We start from the raw sequence: 25,387 nt of genomic DNA, 5'->3' as shown, positions 1-25,387 counted from the left end.
CCAATGTAACTATCTTAATTCATATTTCTTCCAGTGGTTCATAAAGACTCTGATTTTTTAATATTTTCTCTTAGAGTTGATATTCAAATTTTATCTTGTTTTTGCAATGAGAAAAATGAAAAGTATATACTCAGTATTATTTGTATTTTTCTTATTACTAAGGAGGTTAAGCATCTTTTTATGAACTCATTGGTATTATTGTCTACCCTTTGGCGAATTGCCTGCTCTTTTATTTTCCTGTTTTCAAAGTTTTTTAATGAATCACACAAACACACACATATCAAAAAAGATTAATATCTAGAAACACCCTTAATTTATTATATATGTGTATATATGTGTGTATATATAAAATATATACATTTATATATAAATATATGTATATACATATATTTGTATATACATATATTTATATATTTTCACATACACACATATATTCATATATTTTCACATACACACACGTATATTCATATATTTTCACATACACACACGTATATTCATATATTTTCACATACACACACGTATATTCATATATTTTCACATACACACACGTATATTCATATATTTTCACATACACACACGTATATTCATATGTTTTCACATACACACACGTATATTCATATGTTTTCACATACAACACGTATATTCATGTTTTCACATACACAACGTATATTCATATGTTTTCACATACAACACGTCATACAATACATACGTATATTCAATGTTTTCACATACAAATACATACGTATATTCAATGTTTTCACATACAAATACATACGTATATTCAATGTTTTCACATACAAATACATACGTATATTCAATGTTTTCACATACAAATACATACGTATATTCATATGTTTTCACATACAAATACATACGTATATTCATATGTTTTCACATACAAATACATACGTATATTCATGTTTTCACATACAAATACATACGTATATTCATATGTTTTCACATACAAATACATACGTATATTCATATGTTTTCACATACAAATACATACGTATATTCATATGTTTTCACATACAAATACATACGTATATTCACATGTTTTCGCATACAAATACACGTATATTTACATGTTTTCGCATATAAATATACGTATATATTTATATGTTTTCACATATAAATATACGTATATATTTTTATGTTTTCACATATAAATATACGTATATATTTTTATGTTTTCACATATAAATATACGTATATATTTTTATGTTTTCACATATAAATATACGTATATATTTTTATGTTTTCACATATAAATATACGTATATATTTTTATGTTTTCGCATATAAATATACGTATATATTTATATGTTTTCGCATATAAATATACGTATATATTTATATGTTTTCACATATAAATATACGTATATATTTTTATGTTTTCACATATAAATATACGTATATATTTTTATGTTTTCACATATAAATATACGTATATATTTTTATGTTTTCATATATAAATATATACATATATACACATATATGTATATGTTTATTTATATATACATAAATTTATTTATATATTTTTATATATAAATATGTATGTGTGTATATATGTGTATATATATATAAAATGTTTGCTTGATAATAGCAAGCAAACATTTATATATTATACATAACGTATGTGTATATACTATACTATATATAGTATATATATATACTATATATATATATATACCATATATACACATACGTTATGTATAATATATATGTATATATATAATGTTTGCTTGATAATAGCAAAGTCTAGAATTGGGCAAGTTATTCCTATCAAATTTGCAAATAAGATACAACAGTCTGCATCCCTCAGGGGGAAGTAAATAAAGTATTAGAGGAAACTAAGAGTATGCTCAGGAATGAGAAAAAGACAAAATCTCTAACAGTGAAGATTGTAGATGCTTATAAACATAAATTGGCATTCTTTTTCCCCATGGGACATTAGGAAACAAACTGGTGGGCCTTCCCTCATGTCTATGTGAGAAGGGGGAAAGAGAATTGGAGAGATGACAGAGTAGAGAGGCATGGGCCTCCTGCCATTTATCATTTTTACTGAAAAGAATGCCTGAGTTTGCCATAGATCAAGTGTACACTGCAGAAGGTAGCTGAGCTTCAGTCAGCTTGCCAGCACCTGACCAATGAGGACAAGTTAATGGGCAACAATCCCCTGTCTGATAAGGTAAAGGGTGTGAGCTAGAGGAGAGTGGAAGAAGGCAAACCAGAATTGGGATCACTGCAATGAGGAGACCCCAGAGGTGGCCCCAGAAGGTTCACCTGCACACATGATGAAAGAGCCAGACTCTCAACTCCTAACCCCAGGGAACATCAATCACCAGTCTATGGACACTGTATGTCTCACCTTCAAACTTTCCCAAAAAGAGTATCTGGGTTATTTAATCAGCCACTATCACAGAGAAAACACTCCAGTGGAGTAGAGTAGTGCCAGGCCATCTCTCATGCAGCAGGCCAGTCTATGAGGGGCTGCTTTGGACAGAAACTCATTCCTGGTCATACTGTTGTGGCTGGGATCCAGTCATGAGGGGTGTAGTATGGTGGCCACACTTTCAGAACCCCTCAGACAGAGATTGAGAGCATCGTAGTCCTTCCAAGTTTACTCAGAATGGGGCAGTGTATATAGCCGGCAACATGCTTAGTGTATTCAGGACATAAATTAGAGGTTAATGCTATTATTGCATGTTTCACATACCAACATTTCATTCTCATCTTTCTCCCTTCTTATGTCTGGATACATCTCAACCAATTCACCTTTTAATAATATATATTGTTTTGTCATCTCAGTTTTTAATTTCCTGTTTCTTGCATTTTATTGAGAATGCAAAGCAGATGCTTTCTTACACTTAATTCTGTTTTCTGGTGTAATTTTTCAAGCTATTGCTTACCTTTGCATCATGAGTTCAGTAGTTTCTTGTTTTGTGTTCAAGAATTCTAAGATTCACGTTTGCTTGCTTCTGTGTTGTCTTCCTTGAATGACTAAAAAGCCCATGCAGACTCTGAGTTTATCATACATAAGGTCAATGGCTTTCACTTTGTCTCTGTCACCAACTAGCAATTAGAATAACCTCTCACTTCTGAAGCCACTTATTACATATTTGGTGTCTATTTGGAAGAGTTGTTTTGAACTGAAGGAAAATGTATTCCTTTTATAGCCTGCTCGTATAGCTATGAAATGATTCCTGCACATTTATAAGTAATATGCTTTACTAGTGGTAAGAGGGTCCTCTTTCAATTCTTCCTGAGCAATGGGAGCAGTGACAAGAAGAACCTAGCCATGTAAGAGAAAAAGAAAACAGTGATGTTAATGGGACAGAACAATTCCTGAAAATACGTAAGGCATATGCTCAAAGCATTGGAATTGGCAGAACAATAGCTAAGAGAGGCTGTGTGCAATGTTTTCTCTGCAGTTTCTCTGAGTGGGGGAATTCAGTGGGGAATTATGAGAGTGGCCTGCATTGGATGGAAATACTTGAAGGTCTGGGGTTCAGCAATTTTGTGGAATTTCAGAGGAAAGACTTTTCATTATCATTTTTATTTACCCTCACACTGGTTGTAGCATCCACCACTAGCTGCCATGAGAACTGGGAAGATAGACTTCTGAGGTTCGCTTTGGTACTGCACTCAACAGAACAGAAACATCATGCAGGACATGAATGAACAGGGAAGGATTCATCTTTCCTGTTGTACAAATTTTAGGTTAAAAGAGTGAAGATGTCATTTAAAGAAGATAAGGAAATAAGCTAAGTGCACCTCAGAAAAAGAGGAAATAAACAACATGGTTATGAAATATGTATGCCTTTTCGGAATAATCAAATCACCTCAGGAGCAGGAATCCACATTTAAACAACATTTCCCTACATTCAGATGTGATAGCAAACCAGCAAGCAAAGCATAAACAAATTCTATAGATAGGAAAATGAAAAAATTAAAAATGAGCTTGGAAAAATTTGCTTCCAGAGAGAGGGGTTTTCTCGCACCAGACAATGGTGGAATCAGGAACCCATTCTCTACCTGGAAATTGGTACACAGATACAGAGTCTTTGTCCAGGAAGACACTTTGGAGTAGAAGAATGATATCCATCCAACTCACTGTCTTCTTCATGATCATCTATGTGCTTGAGTCCTTGACAATTATTGTGCAGAGCAGCTTAATTGTTGCAGTGCTGGGCAGAGAATGGCTGCAAGTCAGAAGGCTGATGCCTGTGGACATGATTCTCATCTGCCTGGGCATCTCTCGCTTCTGTCTACAGTGGGCATCAATGCTGAACAATTTTTGCTCCTATTTTAATTTGAATCATGTACTTTGCAACTTAACAATCGCCTGGGAATTTTTTAATATCCTTACATTCTGGTTAAACAGCTTGCTTACCGTCTTCTACTACATCAAGGTCTCTTCTTTCACCCATCACATCCTTCTCTGGCTGAGGTGGAGAATTTTGAGGTTGTTTCCCTGGATATTACTGGGTTCTCTGATGATTACTTGTGTGACAATCATCCCTTCAGCTATTGGGAATTACGTCCAAATTCAGTTACTCACCATGGAGCATCTACCCAGAAACAGCACTGTAATTGACAGACTTCAAAAGTTTCATCAGTATCAGTTCCAGGCTCATACAGTTGCATTGGTTATTCCTTTCGCCCTGTTCCTGGCCTCCACCATCTTGCTCATGGCATCACTGACCAAGCAGATACAACATCATAGCACTGGTCACTGCAATCCAAGCATGAAAGCACACTTCACTGCCCTGAGGTTCCTTGCCATCTTATTTATCGTGTTTACCTCTTACTTTCTAATCATACTCATCACCATTATAGGTACTTTATTTGATAAGAGATGTTGGTTATGGGTCTGGGAAGCTTTTGTCTATGCTTTCATCTTAATGCATTCCACTTCACTGATGCTGAGCAGCCCTACATTGAAAAGGATTCTAAAGGGAAAGTGCTAGTAGGCCTAGAGGTTGCCTGAGGCACAGGATAAAAGACTCCCAAGAAATTGATATAATTAATACTAGTAGAGAGTATTGCTCTTATCAATTCATAGTGAATCACCACGAATGCAAGCCTCATTCCCTTCCATCTTCGCAGCCATCTATTTCTAAATAATCAACACTTTCTCTATCCTTTTCCACTGGTTTCCTTTCCCTTTCACAATCCTCAGGTTGGTTCCAAATTGCTCAAGACTGCCCCATCTCTCCTTAGTCCTTGCCAACTCTGGAATCGTACACCTGGTATATTCTACACAAGACAGTCCAAATCATGGTGTCCACACATTACTTTAACCTTCCCATGACTGCCAGTTACTTCACACATGAATATGAATACCATCCCACAGAAACATATTGCTTGTACCCTAAATGATTCCCATACTAAGCCTTCAATTCACTTTCTTTAGTCAAGGGGTGTCTCTCTCTCTCTCTCTCTCCCCCTCACTCTCTCTCTCTCTCCCTCTCTCCATCCCTCTCTCTTTCTCTATCCCCTGGCTGTTTCTGGACTTTTATCTAATGATCCAAATGTTCTTATTTGCTTCTCTTCCAAATGCCATGTCTTTATCTCTTTAAAACTCAAGTCAAAATTTAACTCTTTCTTCATTTCCATTAGCCAAAACATTATATTCTTCCCCAGAATAGCAGACAATTTACGCAATCCAGATTCATCCTCAATAACTCCCCAAATATTGACAATTTAATTGTGTCAACTATACAACTATAAATGGTTTCCATTGGCTCAATTCTTGCCTCTCTATTGTATTATAAGTTGGAGTTAACTTGATGGAACACCTCCATGTTGAGACATAGTTGTTTTATTTCCCATATACAACCCAGATATCAGCTAAGAACCACTCTTAGCTCATAACATTTGACTGGCATTGGCTTTCACTTTCTACACTTTTTTATTCTGTCCAAAGCCCTCCCAAAATGAATAAGAATACAGAAATCACACAGTAATCAGGGAAAAATCACCTATAAGACATACTCATTCTTTAGACGTTCTTTCTGCCTCCCTATCTGACACGTTTCTCTCATACCTTCTTCCCTTGCAGGACCCCATGTTGCCTTATCTCCAAGGCATCTCGTTCCTCATTTATCTTCTCTTCACCCTTAACTACCAGCAGCTATGTGTCTTGGTAATGTCCAACCACTAGGCCTTTGGGTCTCAGCCTCTGTCCACCCCAGATACTTATTAAGGTGTTCTTCTTAAAGCCAGTTGCATCTCTTACACCATTCTGGTACCAAGTGTTAATAATATGATGTTTTCTGCCCTTTGTATATATTGGGCATGTCTGGTGAACTGATTGTCTAGCTCTGCCGTTAGAAGATTGAAACACCTCCTGAAAGCAAATCATCTTATGGTGCAAAGGATGCAAGTATCTCAAGCTTGACTGTGAAAAAATGGCTTAGTCCTGGAAAGGAATGGAAATTCTGATCTGCTTGTGGGCTTATCACTCTGATTTGTCTCTGAGTCAAATTCATATTTGAAACTGAGGGTGTGAAACATAAGTAAAAACTGAAAGACCACTTTTACCAAAGACTCTGTGCCATTTGGCATATCTCAGCAGCATTCCTACTGTTGCACAGAGAGGGGAGTGAAGCATGCTGTCCCACTCCATGGAAGCACCCTGTCAGCCTTGCATCTCCTTAGGTCCAATGGTTTCACTACAGTAGAAGGTGGGACAAAACCTGGTGGATGCAGTAATGACTGGGGAGCAGAGTCCTAACCATGGGTCTGAGAAGAAAAAAGAAAAAAAAAAAGGTAGATATTGGCATTGAGTTGACTCCCAGGAATGCTTAGGAGGCTGGTGGGGAGGTGCGTTATAGGGTTTGGGATCCTGCTGGAATAGATTGAACAAGAGCCAGTGAAATTAGGATTCTATTGCTATTTGTCATTAGTATCCACATCCAGATGAGGTCTTGCATGTTCAAAAACCTCAGATAGCTGAAATAAATAGAAACCGTTCTTCTCATATGTGTATAAATAGAGAACGGGAAAAAAAGAACACCCCCTCTCTCCACAATCACACACACAGATGCTATTCCAGAAGCTGTTAAATATTTTTAGTACTCTCACTGTCTTCTTTTGAGTAAAGTGCAATGGAAAACTTATCCAGGATATGCATAAGGTGGGAGTGTTAGAAGCAGTTAAAGGGATCCAGAAATCAGAAAAAAAATGAAATACAAACAGAAATAATAACTAATCTTTATATTAATGGCACCTAATTGTTCACAAAAAGATTTTACTTACATTTTCTTATTTTGGACTAAAAGACAAATCAAGGTCACCTAATCCAAACTAGCTGGAAAATAAACCTAAGAAGGTCAAGTGATTTATTTAAATTAATGCCAAATCTGAAGTCAATGGAAGAGGAGAGGGAACCAAGGGATAAATTTTAAAGAAACAAAAAATTTAATTTAGAAAAACATACGATTTAAAAAGCAGATACTGGCTGGGCACAGTGGCTCACGCTTGTAATCCCAGCACTTTGGGAGGCCCAGGGGGGTAGATCACCTGAGGTCAGGAGTTTGAGACCAGCCTGACCAACACAGTGAAACCCTGTCTCTACTAAAAATACAAAAAAAAAAAAAAAAAATTAGCCAGGCGTGGTGGCAGGCACCTGTAATCTCAGCTACTTGGGAGGCTGAGATAGGAGAATTGCTTGAACCCAGGAGGTGGAGGTCGCAGTGAGCCAAGATCGTGCCATTGCCCTCCAGCCTGGGCAACAACAGAGAAATTCTATCTCAAAAATAAATAAATAAAAAGGAGATGTTTTGAAAAGAATAACAGAAAGATTGTGACCAAAAGCTAGGAAATTTTTTTGACAGCTTCCTTTAGCTAGATATGAAATTAAGATACCAAGGAGTTAATGCATCTGTGTTGTCCAATTTGTAAATACTTTATCCTATATAATGCTCTTTATTAATAGTATAGTGTGTTGCCTGATAACTCTCTCTCTCTCTCTCTCTCACACACACACACACACACAAAACAAAAAGAAGAAGGGAGAGGACGTGATAGGGGAGTGAACGAATTTACCCCACTTTTTTCCCTACTGTTCTCCAGCCTCTATACCACGCCTAAGATAGGAGAAGAGAAGAAGCCGTTAACTGGATATGAGATTAGTGTTTGATCTTGAATCTTTAAAGTCTAAACATGAGAAAATTCTTAGAAAGCTATGGAATCTATAATGCCATCAAGGATTGGGAAAGGGTCATTTTAGGAATATTTTTGAACACCGAAGTCAGAGAAAAATTTGTTTCTTTGGAGCACAATCTATTAAATAACTTTGTTACAGGAGACAAAAAAATCAGTAAGATGTGAAATGCCTCTACATTTTCTCTGAGATTGCTTGTCAGGTATCGTGCATTGCATTCCACTTATTAAACAGACAAATTTCCTTTCTCAGAAAGAGCTAAACCAGATGAGATCGGGCACATTCAGGGTGGTGTGGCCAGGTGCAGTGGCTCACGCCTGTAATCTCAGCACTTTGGGAGGCCAAGGATGGCAGATCATAAGAAGTCAGGAGTTCCAGGCCAGCCTGGCTAACATGGTGAAATCCTGTCTCTGCTAAAAATACAAAAGTTAGCTAGGCATGATGGTGGCGCCTGTAATCCCAGCTATGTGGGAGGCTGAGGCGGGAGAATCACATGAACCTGGGAGGCAGAGGTTACATTGAGCTGAGACTGTGTCTCTGCATTCCAGGATGGTAAACAGAGCAAGACTCTGTCTCAAAAGAAAGCGAGGAAGGAAGGAGGGAGGGAGGGAGGGAGGGAGAGAAGGAAGGAAGGAGGAGGGAAGGAAGGAAGGAAGGAAGGAAGGAAGGAAGGAAGGAAGGAAGGAAGGAAGGAAGGAAGGAAGGAAGGAAGGAAGGAAGAAGTAGGGAGGGAGGGAGGGGAGGGAAGGATTGAGGAAGGGAGGGTTAAGCCAAAGGCCAAGGAATTTAGACAGAGCAACATTAGATTTGGGAATTTATCACAATACCTTTCCATACCTAAGAAATTTTAACATAAAGTTCCGCTCTCTTTCCATTCTGGCATTTGAGTTTATATTTTGTTAATGATGTTGGTTCTTATTGTTCTTGTATTTGTATTGTAAATTATGGCAAATTCTTTTCGTACTTGATCTTGCTGCTTTAAAAAGGTGAAGAAAGAGCAAAATAAAAGAAAGACTACCAAGGATAATGATATGAGTTGCACTGCAGCAATAAAACAATAATGGCATAACTAAATGATAAAACTCATTTTTTAAATTATCCAGATTTACTTTTGTTCCAGAAATGCATATTAAAGGACAGAATTCTGGAAACACTTATAAAGTCTAGAGGAGCATGTGCTTACAATTGGTATAATTCAATGATTTCTGTGTCTATTAATAATGCCAAAATTCTTCCTAATAGAAGGGAAAAATGCAGCTTCTTTGGCCTTTCTACACAGAGATTTTAATACAGTCCCTGAGACTTATTTACAATCCATTAGCCATGTCTCAAACTCCCAAAGTAACATTTATTTGAGACCATTTTTTCTATTTTTAATGAAACTTACAAAACTGATGCTAAGTGTAAACTGGCTTTTTGCTAGTTTTGATAGCAAAGATATAGTAGGATAAACTCAATTGCCAAGTTCCTTCAAGTCATTTATAGGATAAAATTTATAAAAAGTGACAGGCTGTACTGGTTGAATAAAAGATAAATTTCTTATCATAAATTTTTTTCTTCAAATTTTAATCTAAATGCTGGATTTCCAAAAAATGAACTTTTATTTTTAAAATATGCTACATGAAAGTAATTCAAACACAGCCAAAGTGCAGTCAAAATGACTGAGAATAATCATTCGCATTTGCAGGGGAAAGTAGATCTTAAAATTTAAGTTTAAAATTAGAGGCAAGATAAATTTCACAAGCTTCATTCTTATAGCCTAAAGATAGACTGTGTAGGTAGATATTTCTTGAGAATCTTGGCAGATCAGTGTTGTCAGTACTTGAGGGATTGAATCAAGCTCACTCCAAGAACTTGGAAATCAGACTGTCTTTTGATGGGTAAATCAAGAAATCAACTTTCCTTCCTACTTCTGCCCTAAATGAATCAATCTAAGAATTAACCAGAAAATGGGTGGCTAGGAGATTTTCCAGTCAAACCTCAGGATTTAGGTTAAAGTGCAGTCCAGATTGGAGTAAGTTACCTTGAAAGAGAAGTAAAACAGGTCGCAAAATAAACTTTAACAAGCAGATGAAAAGGTTATAAGTTTGAACTCCATTATGTTCATCCAGACCTGCCCAGGGTAGGAGGATGCTGGGTTAACCAATTTGAAGCTTTCTAGTCCTAGTGACAAGTCCTTCAAGCTGTTATCTGAGAATTTATCACAAGGTCATATAAATTCCTTCATCTCTTACACAGTATGCCCTCGCCCACTCATTTGATTATGATTTGGCATTTATTGTTGTGATTGGGTGTCCAGGTAAATGGAAGATGCAAAACACACGTGCATATGTGAGGATGGCACAAGACTTTCAGGGCCCAATTCAGGATGCTAGGGCTGGTGGCTGATCCCCACACAGACTGCTTTGCCACCTTTGTCCCCATGCTGAGAGCCTCCTGTGAAAGACAGAAGGTTCACACTGCAAAGCTACACTCACTCTGTGGCTCCTGTTATGTTTTTGATCCTTGTATACATTGATATATTGGTGATCGTGAGATTCATTTTTGCCATCTTCACACTCAGTCCCAGTTTTCTTGACCTAGGCTTATGATCATGTAAGTTCAATTGAGGCAGAAATTTCCCTGACATCTTGACCATTTAATTAATTAGTTTGTGTCCACTTCAGTCTCATTTTTTCAGCTTCAGTTTCAGGTGTATGCATTTGTTTCTAAACCTGACCATCCTGGAGAACTAAAAAATAATGGGTTCCTAGGCCCATAAAGCAAAGGAGCAGACCTAACATGTGGTAGCATCATTTGGGTACTCATTGATACATTATTTTGAGAATAATTCTGCTGGCATTTAGGATTATTATTCTCACTGCCAAGGTCGCTGTTCTTAGTTGTAGGCAATGAAATACGGTCTAGATGGTCTGAGTATGGAGAATCTACTACACATTTTTAGGCAGCATATAGTTTCAGGGAGTACTAGGAAAACAGCAGAAGCAGGGCAACCAGAAGAAATATCCAACCATACCACTGTCTGCCAGCAGCACCATCTGCCACTTGGCTTCCATAACATTAGGGAACAGGCTGCAGAATTTGCATCACAGCTGCCCCAGGGGCATCAAATACCTCTGACCCAGGATCACACCTCACCTGTGCAGCCACTACCCTACATTGCTTACTTTCTCTGTGACTCCAGTGGGTGCCTCTGCTTGGCTGAACCTGAGTCACATATAGAACCTTAGCTGCTCTGTGTGTCTGAAGAACGTCATGTTATCTTTCCAGCTTCCACTGAAGGCTCACAAGATTGGGGCAACAAGGGGGCAAAGTGAGACAAAGGGCAATCTCTCCAAACTTTCTTATGCAAATACTTACAATCTGTAAATTATAGGCTCTGGTGTACATCCCACATCTATCACCATTGTTCACTAACTTAAAAATTAGGTATCATAAACATGTTTTTATACCTAAAATGCATATGAAAAAAATCATAAACATTCTCAAGCAATTAGTACTGGGGAAAAAATCTAAAAGAAACAAGGATAACTAAATATGGCTACCTTGGCATTTACTAAAATTAAGGGTCCTGAAATCTAATAATTTCAGGACTGGTAACATAAATGCAGAAAGGACCTGTAAGAAAACGGTGAGTTTGACCGCACATGCTGCACGACAACCTGTGTCACCCATGCTGTTTGCAGTCTATTTCAGTGGAAAAATAAAACCCAAAAATTAATGGTAAGGAACAGAAGAAGAGATTATTAGCTGTAGAATATGGTCTTCATTTCTCTCCCTAACCCACTTTACCAAGTCAATGCACTTATTTTCCAGCTGTTGTCAGTGCTGACTCCTAACAGCTCCCAGGTACCCCTTCTTTTGAGAGAACTGTTAACAAGAACAGGCTCACTTGGGAGATTATTCCCAGCCCACAATACTGCAGCCTGCAGCTAGCTAATGGTTGGATGATATGGAGGTATAATAGACCAGCCCCCTTGAACCAGACTAAATCTATGGTGCAATTCATGCTCAGAACACCCCTTGGGCTCAGTTCAAAACTGGTCTCCAGCTGAGGCCACATCCTTGCGTAGCTTTTTTCCCCTTGTTTTACCCAGCTTACCTCATTCATTTTCTCCTGATAACATTCCCTCCATACACACCTTAAATAGGAATCTGCTTGGGTTTGTTTCCAAAGAATATAAATTAAGAAACTAGCTAATCTCAACATTGTTTAGTAGAAAACAAATAGAAAATAGCAATAAAAAAAATTATGTAGGTACTCCCCTGTCAAGGAAGGGGAGCTTGACTCACCACACCTTCACTGTGGCTGTACTTAGCAACTCTATTCTGAAAAGCAGAGTATAAAAAGGGAGAAGAAAACTACAGTGGAGAGCCTTGGCAAATATTACCTAGGCCAGGTGATCAAAGTTAACTTTATCAGTCATATGACATGCTGATGGAATGTACCATTGGTACGATGTAATGAGGATGACACTTTGCTTCTGTTGTCTTCCCCCTAAAAACCCAGACTAACCATGAGAAAAACATCAGACAAACCCACATCGAAGGACGTTCTACAAAATATCCGACCAGTACTCTTCAAAACTGTCCAGGTTATTGGAAAGCCTAAAAACCTGTCACAAACCAGAGGAGGCTAAAGGAAGCATACTGACCTAATGCAATGTGATAACTTGGGAAGGTTCCTGGAAGAGAAAACGGATATTGAGGAAACACTAGTAAAATATGAATAAATGTTATAGATTAGCTAATAGTAACATACCAATGTTGGATCCTTAGTTGTGACGAATGTACTATATATTCTCTCTCTCTCTCTCTCTCTATATATATATATATATACACACACACGCATATATAGTACATATATATATATATGCATCCTAATTAACAGTAAGAGAACCAGGTGTTAGTGCTCTTTGTATTATCTTTGCAACTCTACTTTAAATCCAAAACTATTCTAAAATGTAAAGCTTATTTCATAAAAAAATTAAATGCCCTAATATTTCAAACATGTGGATTTTTTTAATTTTTTGTCTCTATATATACTCTCTCTCTCTTTATATATATATACACACACACACACATATAGTACATATATACACATACATATATAGTACACATATATATATATCCTAATTAACAGTAAGAGAACCAGATATTAGTACTCTTACTAACCAGATATTAGTACTGGTTAGAACCAGATATTTATACTCTTTTTTGTATATTTAGTACAAATAATAAAAATTTGTATTATCTTTGCAACTCTACTTTAAATCCAAAACTATTCTAAAATGTAAAGCTTATTTTATTAAAAAAAATTAAATTCCCTAATATTTCAAACGTGGACTTTTTTTAATCTCTTGAGAGTAAGATTATCTTTCTTACTTCTGTGTCACACAATTTTTGGTTCAATGCCAAACATCTTGTGTAGACTAGTAGAGGCTAAAATAAATAAATGGCCAGAGATCAGCAAGCCGTTTCTCTGTCAGGGTGTATGTATGGTGGCTGATACTTCTTCCCCTCCTGCTCTGCCACAGGTGATGAGCTCTACTCATCTCTTCCTCTCTTGCAGGAGGTTGGTCCTCCATGGATTTCAGACTGCTCGGTGCCCTGTGTCCTCGGGTACATGACGAGTTCCAGAAAAGTTATACTTTTTGTCATTTATTCATCTCTCTCTCATTTAGAGATGACAGCAAATTCTTTTTAGCTTTCTACATTCTAAGAGCAAGCAGAATGCCAGAGATGTTTTTCTCCTTAATTTGGTATACACAACCATCATGTAGGAGGAAGGAAAATAATTACAATAATATATTTTAAAACAAGATATTTTAAATGTTTGAAAGCTCACAGAATCTTAATGTTGGATGAAATATTAGAAGACATGTATCTTAGTTTTAAAATATTCAAACCATATCCTCTTTTGTTAAAATTAAATTTTACTTTTCATCTTCCCTTCAGGAGGAGACTGCTTCTAGTTAAAAATAAGTATATCTTCTGCGTATCTCCATTAATCAAAAAAATATTTGTTTTACTTTACCGTCAGCTGAAATCATGAAAATCATAGAAATAATTGTTTCATTTTACAAATAAAAAATTATAATATTGAGAATGTTTTCAAACTATACACTCCTTTCCTGATTCTGGTTAAAAACACCATATGGTATCTTCTTCCTCCTCAGTTTGAAAATATTTCACCTATTCCAAACACCCACCAACCAGGTTTTTTTGGTCTATATATGTGCCTATAGAGAGAAGTTTATTATACATCAAATTTTTTATATAGACATTGCATATAAATATAGTAATCACAAGGATGAGGACATATAAAATAGGCAGAATGGGGGAGATTAGATTTAATCTTTTTTGCAAGGAGAAGGCTAAAAGATGGATGGTATAAAACAGAGCTAGGCCCCCCTAAGAACTCAGTGCATCTGAGCCAAATGTTGCAAACACCGAACAACCCAAGTACTGAGGTGATGGCACAGATTCAAATCAAACATCTGTATTCTCTTGCCAGAGGCAAAAAACTATGTGAAGGAGAAATAAGGAGCATCTACAACAAGATGCGTGATGAATACAGCCCACCTTGTTTTTCTGTAATTCTCAAAGGTTAGAGAGAAAAGCCTGCAATGATTACCATTGACTAGTAACATCTAAACTTCTAATAGTGTTTTCTAAACTTTCCTTATCATAAGAGTCATCTGACTTTTTATTAAAAATACAGATTCTTGGAATCCATTCCAGATTAACAAATCAGACTCCGGGAGAATTGCCTCAGAATGTGTATTCTTAAGGAAAGCCCACGGTATTCCTTTAATCAAAATCTTTTGAGAAAAATTCTTAGAACACAGTCTCTTCACAATTTCTTGCCCTAAACAGCAATTTCTTATTAGTAGCTAATGATTTCTGATGATCAAGGCATGATAATACTGGTGCTTAACATTAAAATATTAAATACTAGGAACTGCTTGTGTGCTTGTTAAACTGTAGTTTCCTTTCTGGAGATGTGAGCAGAAGAAACTCAACATTGAATTCACCTTATGGTAAGTAAATTTTAGTGAAAAGCTGATAGCAAACTAAACAACTTTTCTATTTATTTTTGCTAGAATAATTTTCTAAAGAAAATTATTCAAGGACAAGAGATCAGCCTTAAAAACAAATTATTCTAGTGCATGTTAAATTATGTAAGCAGGAACAAATCAAAATTTATTCATGAACACATGACTGACAAATAGTGAAATCATTGCTCCAAACCTCTTGAGAGTATGTCTCAAACTGAATCTAGTTTGAGAGCCTCTTTGTGACATTTACAGGGCTATACTTCAATGGAAATAAATTTGTTTTAGATGAAAGGGAGGGGGTCTAATGAGGAGAACTTTGTCTTTTGTAGGAAAGACAAAAAGGTACCGTTTTGGTTTTAATTTAGGAAAAAGGGATGAAAATACTACATAGAGCTCTTCGAACTTTCCTACAAACTACCTCTTAAGCTTTCATTCTTGACTCTCGGGCAGTGTTAATCAATGTTTGGTTCAAGATTATCTGATTACATGAAGTGTTTAAAATGTGAAATGCTAGGCTTCCATGTACTTACCAAGATTAGTATTTCAAAAAAATATTTCCTGAGTTTCAAAAAAAAATTCCAGAAGGCTAAATTTTTAGAAAGGATACCGAGTGATTTAGATAATGTTGGAAAATGAGTGCCAAAAGGACAGGCCACCAAACTTTTTCTGGAAAAGGCCAAATAGTAAGTATTTCAGCCTTTTGGGGCCATACAGTCTCAGTCACAGCTACTGAAATCTACTGCTATAACACAAAGCAGCCATAGACTATACATAAACTAACAAAACTGATTCTATTCTAGTAAAACTTGTTATTAAAACAAGCAACCAGCTAGATCTGGCGCCACAGTTTTCCAGGCCCTTCCCTAAAGGATGAATCTTTGCTCTTTCTCAAACCAAAATCTGATAAAAGGAAAAGCAAGTGAGAAGAGAGATAGGTTAGGGTTGTTGAAGGAATGGGGGAAATGGAACCATTATAATCCCCTTCACTTTCTTTCTTGATCACTTAGAATGAGTTCTAACTCTGGTATAGCTATCCCATGGAAGAGGTCTTCCTTATGGATATAATCAGCTGTCATTTAAGTCTCTTTATAATGAAAAAAGAGTCACTCAGCATTCTCTACCAATCTGTTTCCTGTTTTCCCAAGCAGCAGAAAATAGGAGAAGGAGACAAAGAAACCAAATATCAACTACCCTCCCCCGCAACAAAAGTCTATACAGGTAAATAATGATCAAAAGAATAACATAATTACAGTTAGTTTTATGTTTATTTTCTTGTATGAAATAAAAAACAATTTCAAATTTCTGTTTTTAGGAAGACAGGGTAAAAATTACTACTTCTTTTCTCTCTATTAAGCTATGCCAAAACATCAGGGAGAATAAGAAGCTGAAATTGAACCTTCATATTTGATAAAAATTGGGATTAAATTAAAAATTTTAAAACTTTAAAAATCTATCTATCTATCTATCTATCTATCTATCTATCTATCTATCTATCTATCCATATTTAAGGAAAGGTTAAAAAGCACAATAAAAATCCAACCAGGTAAGTTTAGATATCGAGACACCACATATATCTCAGCAAAAGCTCACAGAATTGAGTGCAGTATCCTATGAAATAAATACTTAGGATGACAAAGGCAACAAAATTGGAGTATATAGACTACTTATAGAAGCCTCCCTGGTAAATATCTCTATATATCTCATCTTTTTTTCAATTTAATAAAAAGACTAAACAAGCTCATCTATGCAGAGTCACAAAATCTATAACATGAAATCCATTTTATGAGCTAGATAAAACATATGCCAGCTCAGAGCACTAAACTTGCTCCTCTCACACACAAATCTCCTATAAATAGTTCATCCAGGTAGAACTCACAGTATTCAGTAGTGAAAAACAAATCAGTAGAAACCAATATCTAACATATGCAAAACACACAAAAACAAAGGAAAGAACAAGAATGCAGATGAAGATTACACTATTGCAAATGTCTCAATGCAGATTAAAATTATGATAAAACATATTTCAAAAAACTCAAAGAAACCCATGAAAATATCCTTTCTATAAAACAAAAACACAATAAGAGATATGAAACATTTGAGAAATAAATAAGAAAAAATAAACTTGTGAAGTGAACGAGGACAATAAAATCATTACACCTAAAAGGAAAAATAAAAGAAACTGCTGAATACAAACTAAGGAGTATGGCAAACAGAGTTGAGATAAGAAAGCAAAATGAAATTGAAAACAGCGAAGAGTTTAAGTTAGGATGGCCATTACTTTTGGAAAAGTAGGAGGATTTGGAATGTTGAGTAATGTTTTATTTTTTGAAGAATACAAAAGATAGTAGTTAAACGGATATGTCCACTCTCATTACTCATTGAATATGCATTTATAATTTGTTTACTTTTATATGGATGCTATACTTCAAGAAAAATTAAGTTAAAAAGGAGAAGAAATGACATCATAAATATGGAAGGAGATCCAACATATGCATTATTGGTACTTCCTGAGGAAGAGAAAAATTGCCACTGGAAAAAATTAAAAAATATAATTTAAGAAAATTGTTCTGAAACTAGAGAGATCTGAAACTACAGAATGAAAAACTCCAATTTTGAGGAAAATGAACACAAAATTTTCAACAATGAGGCATATTCCAGGAAAATTAATAAATTTTGGCCTGGCACAGTGGCTCACACCTGTAATCCCAGCAGTTCGGGTGTCCAAGGCAGGTGGATCACATGAGGCCAGGAGTTCAAGACCTGCCTGGGCAACATGGCAAAATGCCATTTCTACTAAAAATACAAAAATTAGCCAGGCGTGGTGGTGCACACCTGTAATCCCAGTATTCAGGTGGCTGAGGCAGAAGAATCGCTTGAACCCGGGAGTTGAGGTCGCAGTGAGCCAGGATCACACCACTGCATACCAGCCTGTGTGACAGAGACCTTGCCTCAAAAATATACAATAATAATAATAATAATAATGATACATTTCATGTAAAAATAAAATAATAAGCAGAGAGCATTGAATCCCCAAAATATTAGTTGAAAAATAAAACAACCCTGAGAAAACTGGTTAAACAATTACATTTATGTTTTAAACTACACTGATAGAAACAATAATATAACTAACACATTTCTGTGGTTAATGGTGAAGTAAGGTTTTATGTATTACATAAAGTTAGTTACAATGGTAAACATTAACTATGTACGTGTAATAAGCTTTTCAAATTGTCACAATAAAAATGCATTTAAAAAAGTCAAGCAAACATAGGTCATATATCAAAAGATAAAAAGCAAAAGACCTATTAAAATATAATGTTTAACCAAAATATATCAGAAATAAAGTCAAATGTATGTTGCATCAATAAATTTAAATAATCATCTACTAAAAGAAAAAGTTTATCAGATTTGGCTATAAAGCAAAACATAATTATATGCTAAAATCAAGAGAAACACTTAAAATTAAGTGACTCATAAAGTGAAAAGAAGGATAAAGTATGTTTGTAGCAAAATTCTGTAATTTGCTTTTCCAATTTAACAATAAATTAAATAGATGAAAAACTTAGTAAAAATTAATAACATAAAACAGATCTGATGGCTTTATGTTTAAGTCTGCACCAAGAAAACAGAAACAAAACCTTCTTTTCAAGTTTCCGTGGATCATTCACAAAAAGTGACCACACATTAAGCAACCAAAAAAGCTTCTGCAAATTTCAAAAAGAAATAGCACAAACGGGATTCTCTTTTCTAGTATGGTAATGCTATAAATTAATATTAAAAGCATAAAGAGCCCTATGAGATTGTGAAATTTTACTAATCTCTTCAATAATTTTTAGTACAAAAGGAAAAGCAAATTGAAATTCTACAATGGAGAAAATAGTAACAATAAAGTACTAAACATCAAAAACTAGGATATGCCTAAAGTGCACAAACGTAACCATAAATTTAAACACTTACATTAATAAGAAAAAATCAGTATATAATTAAGTATCCAACTCATTAAATTGAAGAGACTAACTACTAAGGAAATTTAAGGGAAAGATAAAAATAAAGTGAAATTAATGAATTTAATAAAATGTTTTTAATTGACAAAAATAAAGAGCTATTTACTTCAAAAATAGAATACAAACATCATGAAGTAACTGAATCAAAATAAAAGAGAGAAAGTACACATAAGTTTTATATAACTATGAGTAATCTTTAAAATGCTGCGGAAGAACACAAAAGAAGACTTAAATGAAGGCAAGAGCATTTTAAAATCTTGGACAAAATGACTCATAGATATGTGAATTCTCAAATCAATAAATGTAATGATTTTTCTTTAAGAATGTGCTCAACTTTTTAAAATAAGAAAAGCATTTTCTAAAATTTGTATGGAAAAGTAATATGAAAAATAGGTTCTAATAAATTCTGAGAGTGGGGGGAGTAATAATAGGAGATAGTCCTCCAGATAAAAAAAACCTACTATAAAACAATAGTAATAAAAAAAGTGGTACTGATGCATCAATATACCATAAGAAACGACCCCCAAGATCATTAAATGAAAAAAAAATAGATTTCAATGAGTGCTTTAATATATTCTCCTGCGTCTAAAACAGTTGAGGCTATGCGATTCTACCTTTGACTATGCAGAAACTACTTCTGGAAGATAGCACAGATTGTTTCTGGGAAGATAATGGAAGATTAAGTTATTGGAGTGAGGGTGAGGTGATTTACTTTTCACTATATAACTTATTGTTTCTTTTACATTTTGTGTTATCATTACACATTATTTTAAATTTTAAAGTAAATGAAATAAATTACAAAAAAGTAAAGTTACAATTACACATGTTCATTCTAGCAAATTAAAAAATTTAGGAAAGCTTAAAAATTAAAACCAAAATTAATTGCAATATTGTTAATTGTGGAACATATCCAAGATGCAGCACCAAAGTATATCATGGCGGCGAATCCATACAGGTCTGCTGCGAGCTCAATTCTTGCCTTCTCAGAAGAAGGAATTCGACAAAGGGGCATAAGACAGAAGGAGAGATGGAGGCAAATTTTAGAGCAGGAGTGAAAGTTTATTAAAAAGCTTTAAAGCAAGAAGGAAAAGAAGTAAAATACATGTGGAAGATAGCCTAGCAGGCAACTTGAGAGATCAAGTGCACAGTTTGACCTTTTGACTTGGGGTGTTATATATTGGCATTCTTCCAGGGTCTTGCATTCTTCTCCCCTGACTTTTCCCTTAGAGTAGGAGGACTCATGCTCCCGGGTCAGCTAGCACCTAGGAGGGAAGCATGCACAGTGTGTTTACTGGAGTTGTAGGCATGCTCACTTTAGTTGTTCCATCTTGCCCCTCAGTGCACATGCTTGAGCCCAGGGGCCAAACTCCTGAGATCTTATCAGGAAGCTACTGATCACAAGTTTCAGGTGTTTTCATTTATTGGGAGACCGCCTTTCCCTGGTGCCAGCTGCGACCCATTATTATTATTATTATTATTTTATATATATATTTTTATTATACTTTAAGTTCTAGGGTACATGTGCACAACGTGCAGGTTTGTTACATATGTATACATGTGCCATGTTGGTGTGCTGCACCCATTAACTCATCATTTACATTAGGTATATCTCCTAATGCTATCCCTCCCCCCTCCCCCCACCCCACAACAGGCCCTGGCATGTGATGTTCCCCTTCCTGTGTCCAAGTGTTCTCATTGTTCAATTCCCACCTATGAGTGAGAACATGCGGTGTTTGGTTTTTTGTCCTTGTGATAGTTTGCTGAGAATGATGGTTTCCTGCTTCATCCATGTCCCTACAAAGGACATGAACTCATCCTTTTTTATGGCTGCATAGTATTCCATGGTGTATATGTGCCACATTTTCTTAATCCAGTCTATCATTGTTGGACATTTGGGTTCGTTCCAAGTCTTTGCTATTGTGAATAGTGCCACAATAAACATATGTGTGTATGTATCTTTATAGCAGCATGATTTATTATCCTTTGGGTATATACCCAGTAATGGGATGGCTGGGTCAAATGGTATTTCTAGTTCTAGATCCTTGAGGAATCGCCACACTGACTTCCACAGTGGTTGAACCAGTTTACAGTCCCTCCAACAGTGTAAAACTGTTCCTATTTCTCCATATCCCCTACAGCACCTGTCGTTTCCTGACTTTTTAATGATGGCCATTCTAACTGGTGTGAGATGGTATCTCATTGTGGTTTTGATTTGCATTTCTCTGATGGCCAGTGATGATGAGCATTTTTTCATGTGTCTTTTGGCTGCATAAATGTCTCCTTTTGAGGAACGTCTGTTCATATCCTTCGCCCACTTGTTGATGAGGTTGTTTGTTTTTTTCCTGTAAATTTGTTTGAGTTCTTTGTAGATTCTGGATATTAGCCCTTTGTCCGATGAGTAGATTGCAGAAATGTTCTCCCATTCTGTAGGTTGCCTGTTCACTCTGATGGTAGTTTCTTTTGCTGTGCGGAAGCTCTTTAGTTTAATTAGATCCCATTTGTCAATTTTGGCTTTTGTTACCATTGCTTTTGGTGTTTCAGACATGAAGTCCTTGCCCATGCCTATGTCCTGAATGGTATTGCCTGGGTTTTCTTCTAGGGTTTTTATGGTTTTAGGTCTAAGATTTAAGTCTTTAATCCATCTGGAATTAATTTTTGTGTAAGGTGTAAGGAAGGGATCCAGTTTCAGCTTTCTACACATGGCTAGCCAGTTTTCCCAGCACCATTTATTAAATAGGGAATCCTTTCCCCATTTCTTGTTTTTGTCTGGTTTGACCCATTATTATTTTACAGAGACAGTTAACAACCACCTGACCATCACCTGATGGTTGCCTGACATTCCTGGTTTTGTTGGCGGGGAGCTGGGGTGGAGCCCTCTCCTGCCTTGCTCATGTCTGACTTGCTACCTACTGTAACAATTTCATCATGAGAAGTTAACTACTCTAAAGATTTTCATTTGCTCCTCTTTACTCTTTTGTTTATGTGTATTTAATACAGGCAATATTTCCTTTGCATAAGTGTGCCAAAGAGGCAGGAGATAAGCATTGAGAAACTGGCTCTATGTAATAAACAGCAAGGAATGAGGGAGAATGAGAGGGAGAAAAGCCTCTCTGGCCAAGACTTGAGGAGAAATTTGAAGGTTTGGAATATGTGAGACTGGAGTAGCTCCAGAGTACAAGAGAATTGAAATAAATCAAAATTTATGGGCTGGGCATGGTGCCTCATGCTGGCAATTTCAGCACTTTGGGAGGCTGATGTGGGTGGATTGCTTCAGCTTAGAAGTTCAAGACCAGCCTGGGCAACATGATGAGACCCTGTCTCTACAAAAAATACAAAAATTAACCAGGCATGGTGCTGCATGCCTGTAGTCCCAGATACTCAGGAGGCTGAGGTTGGAGGATCGCTTGAGCCCAGGAAGTCAAGGCTGCAGTGAGTTGAGATAACACCACTGCACTTCAGCCTGGGTTACAGAGTGAGATCCTTCTCAAACAAAACAAGAAGAACTTATGAGAAGGAATGCTGTTGGCTATCTGTTGGGACCACTGTATACCCTTTAAGAAATATAGGGAATTATTATTGTTGCCTTTTTAATAAGTTGAGTTTCTAGGCCATTCTTCCTTTAAAATGACTCCTTATGCAGGGTGAGCCATGTGGAGCCCTGCCATTAATCACTTATTTAATGTAAAGTGTGTGGTGTACATGTAGGAATCTCTTCCTTAATAAACATTTATATAACTTTTTTATTTTTAATAATGTCTTAGAAGTATATATGCCTTTGCTCTTCCCACAATTAAAAAATAATTTTATAAAATCACAAAGAAATGAAACCCTTAATGGATCTAATATTGCCCACCAGGGAAAATGTCATATCTCAGAGAAAAATGTGGAGTTAGCACTGATGGTTAGCAAGACGTCTTGCAGCAAGACCCAAGCAGTACTAATGCTTATGCATAGGAAAAGGGTCACTCTTTGTGAGGTGCTAACAATGTGCCATTCTAAAAGCTCTTCACCTACTCCAGCCAGCAAACCACAATCCTCCCACTCAACCATTTGGGCATCTGAGACATTTACACATCTACACATATCTGGTGACACTTTAGAATCAGGATTGGAGTGGGGTCACAAGCCTATGATGCAGGAGCCATAGTCATTCATCTCTTCCAAACTTCCTTCTTTGTTGCCTTCTCTCACGTTGTCATGATAACTTTCTGTTCCATCCAGCCTCAACCCACCACTCAATCTCTAGTAAGTGGAAGCTGCCAGAACTAAAATATTTTGGCTCTTGATTGCTTTAGAAATTATGTGAGTGTTAGAGCTAGCAAGAAAAAGTCAGAGCATTTTATTTTCTGCTGCCTTTTACAGCTAGAATAAATGTACTGTAGAATGCAATTAGCTAGAGGGATAAACAAAATTGTACTTCTCTCCAGAACATTTTTGTGTTACTTACCTTTAAAAATTTTAATTACTGTAATTACATTTTAATAAGAAAAATCAGAAAATCTAGTTATATTGTGTTTATTTTAGTTTAGTTTGTTTAGAAAATGGCTATGACTTTTGAAATTCTGGTAACAAAATATAATGTTCCCCATTAAAATCTCCACTCAAAGCCTTTTGGCCTAATGTCATTTCATCTTATTACTTTAATATTGTTAAGTAGGAAATTGATAAATGTACTTTTACCTTTTTTCAAACAAATTATTTTATAACAAAGTTTTAGAGTTTTGTATGCTTTTTTTTTTTACATAATGTTGTAAGTGCTTTCTAACACCATTAAAATGCTAAAAACTGTGATTTTTGATAACCACTATTGCACAAAATAAGGTTCTTCTTGTATCCTCCCCTGCCCCCAACATTAACCAAGTTTCAGGACAAATTCCACAAAGTCACAGAGTATATGGAAGAAATAGGCTTTTTTTTGAAGAGAAGGGAAACTTATATAGGCTATGGATCAGTAAGAGGAGAGAAAGAACAGGTCACCCAATCCTACCATCATTTCTCAAAGACTCCTGCTGGGGCTAGTGTACCAGGAGAAGTGTGCATTCCAATGGAGCACACCCTCATGGAAGTTCCTATTTTCTAGAAAAAGGATGAGAAAGCAGCCTCTGGGTATGAACATAAGCTGCATGCCAGCCATTCACAGGCATTGTCTGAGAACGACAGCAGTCAGGCACCTTGAGACTTGGAGACCATGGGAAACTGCAGTTCTGACTGCCAGGGGAAGAAGCCACCATCCAGTCCTGTGGGAATGCGAGCTTGGCTGCAGCCTCTCCTTCTGGGAGGAGAATGGGAATCCCAGGTACCAGCTGGTTAGTTGTCTAGACAACCCAGAATGACTCTCTAGGACTATTTTCAGCCATCTTATTCATTACACTACAAATGCATAATAATTAATCACATGTAACTATTATAGTTTTATTTAACCTTTCTTATGATTGTTGCTATTTAGGTTATTTTTCTATTTTTTACTTTTATTAATAATGTTAAAATGAACAACTTTTGCATAAATCTTTTTGTGCATTTCCAATTGTCCTTTAGGCTAAATTAATAGAATTAACATTGCAAGGTCAAACGGCAACAATTTCATTAAGATTATTTATATCTCCTGCCAATTTGCCTTCTAGAAAGATTATGCTAATTTACAATTTCATAAGCAGTATACTTATGAAAGTATATACTTTCATAAGCAGTATATGAAAGTGTCTTTTTCACCAATTCTTCCCCAATGGGTTATTATCTTTTTGATGTATTCTCTATTTTGATAGATGAAATATAGTATCCTGTTAATATTTAATTAGCATTTCTTTCATTACTAGTGTGAAATGAATGTGGTTTTTAAAAATTGTTTTCTTACTAATTATGCAAGTTCAAATTTCCTGTTCTTGATCTTAGTTTATTATTTGGGTATTAACGTTCTATTATTGATTTTGAATAGTTCTTTGTATATTAAGGTATTAAACATTTTTCTATTATATCTGTAGCAAATATTTTCCCAGTTAATTTACATTTTAATTAAAGATATAATTTCTATTATTCCTTTGAGAACTACACATTTACTCACTGACTTCTGATCAATTATTCCTCATTTCAGACATGTTTGATATTATGAGGAATTTGAAGAAGGGGATGTGTATTTTTATTTGAAAGTGATT

The 25,387-nt window shown here is 35.8% G+C and overlaps 1 protein-coding gene across 1 annotated transcript; it reads left to right on the top strand.

The window, feature by feature from the left end:
* Window positions 1–4,037: 4,037 nt before the first annotated feature.
* Window positions 4,038–5,025, top strand: TAS2R16 (taste 2 receptor member 16). The gene has a single exon (XM_003261260.3). It carries the CDS (start codon window positions 4,098–4,100, stop codon window positions 4,971–4,973), a length of 876 nt encoding a protein of 291 aa, XP_003261308.1. The 5' UTR covers window positions 4,038–4,097; the 3' UTR covers window positions 4,974–5,025.
* The last annotated feature ends 20,362 nt before the right edge of the window (window positions 5,026–25,387 follow it).

This window comes from Nomascus leucogenys, chromosome 13 (genome assembly GCF_006542625.1).
Source record: "Nomascus leucogenys isolate Asia chromosome 13, Asia_NLE_v1, whole genome shotgun sequence".
Lineage (NCBI taxonomy): Eukaryota > Metazoa > Chordata > Mammalia > Primates > Hylobatidae > Nomascus > Nomascus leucogenys.
Note: the sequence above shows the minus strand (reverse complement) of the source record. Positions and strands in the feature narration are given on the sequence as shown.